The sequence below is a fragment of the Seriola lalandi genome, unplaced genomic scaffold (assembly GCF_002814215.2).
Source record: "Seriola lalandi dorsalis isolate HSWRI2012SDOR001 ecotype SW California unplaced genomic scaffold, Sedor1 jcf7180002053338, whole genome shotgun sequence".
Classification (NCBI taxonomy): Eukaryota; Metazoa; Chordata; class Actinopteri; order Carangiformes; family Carangidae; genus Seriola; species Seriola lalandi.
This window is the reverse complement of record NW_019523891.1, coordinates 9000-9997: the sequence shown is the minus strand read 5'-3', so window position 1 is coordinate 9997 and position 998 is coordinate 9000. Positions and strand designations below refer to the sequence as shown.

Here is a 998-nt window from a genome sequence, read left to right as displayed (position 1 = left end):
GCCAACACCCCCCATCCTCTCTCCCTTCTCAGCGTCCCCCATGTCCCCTCCATCCCTGTCCCCACCCTCACCCAACCCCCCCACCTCCTCAGACCCCAGACCTTCTAGGACCAGCAGAGCGTCACTGGTCTCACTCGGGTCCTCGCCGGGCCCTATGCCCCCCGACCCCGAGGCCAGGACGCTGTGACAAGAGCACCGAGGGAGGGGGAGCATCATCTCCTCTCGCCCACCTCCTCCTCCACCGCCCTCCCTCCCCTCACCCAGCTGACCTAGCCTCCGGGCCAGGGCCAAGACCGGGTCCTCTCCCCCAGCTGAGCAGTTCTTCCTGGGCTCCAGCAGGCCGAGACGCAAGGCTTGGTCCAGCAGACCCGGGGGCCACTTAGCTAGTCGGTCTGTCAGCAGGCGGTGTCGGTGGCACAGGACTGACCCGGACTCTGAGTCCAGAGCCGGGACACCCTGCTGAGGAGTATGGGACCCATCGGTCCCTTTGGACAGTCTGAGGACCGGGTGCCACTGAAGCAGCTGCGGCTGCTGTGGTTGCAGGTTTTCCTCTGCAGATGGGATGCAGTGTGAGTTCTGGTCCTTCCCGCCTCCAGGCCCGGGACCAGTTGTTGTGCTGCCGGGACCCGTACCTGATCCGGGATCCAGCTGCTGTCTCTGTCTCTCTGCTCCCTCCTGGAGGAACCCCGGGGGCGGCTGCTCCAGCCCGCACTCCAGGATCCGGTCTCCGGACCGCAGCAGATTCTGAAACACCATCAGCTGCGCCCTCGACCCGTGCCCCCCCGAGCCGTGCCCGTGCGGCACCGGGAAGTCCACGAAGCGCTGAGCCGCTACGGCAAAGTCCTCGGGCGGCGGAGGGGACAGCGGCGCCTCGGAGCCCGGTGGAGCCTGCGTCAACACCAGCCCGCCGTCCAGCTCGCCTTTTCCGGGGAGCGGCGAGCTGTAGTGCGGGGAGGCCGAGCCGAGGCCTGCCGAGGGGCCGCTGGTGTCCAGATCAA

The 998-nt window shown here is 67.8% G+C and overlaps 1 protein-coding gene across 1 annotated transcript in view; it reads right to left on the bottom strand.

The window, feature by feature from the left end:
- Positions 1-898, bottom strand: part of LOC111651067 (suppressor of cytokine signaling 7-like) — a 10878-nt gene extending 9980 nt beyond the window's left edge. The window contains exon 1 of the mRNA XM_087172556.1: positions 85-898. Coding sequence (XP_087028682.1) covers positions 85-756 — 672 coding nt within the window. The 5' untranslated portion in view covers positions 757-898. The remainder of the gene's footprint in view (positions 1-84) is intronic.
- Between the last annotated feature and the right edge of the window lie 100 nt (positions 899-998).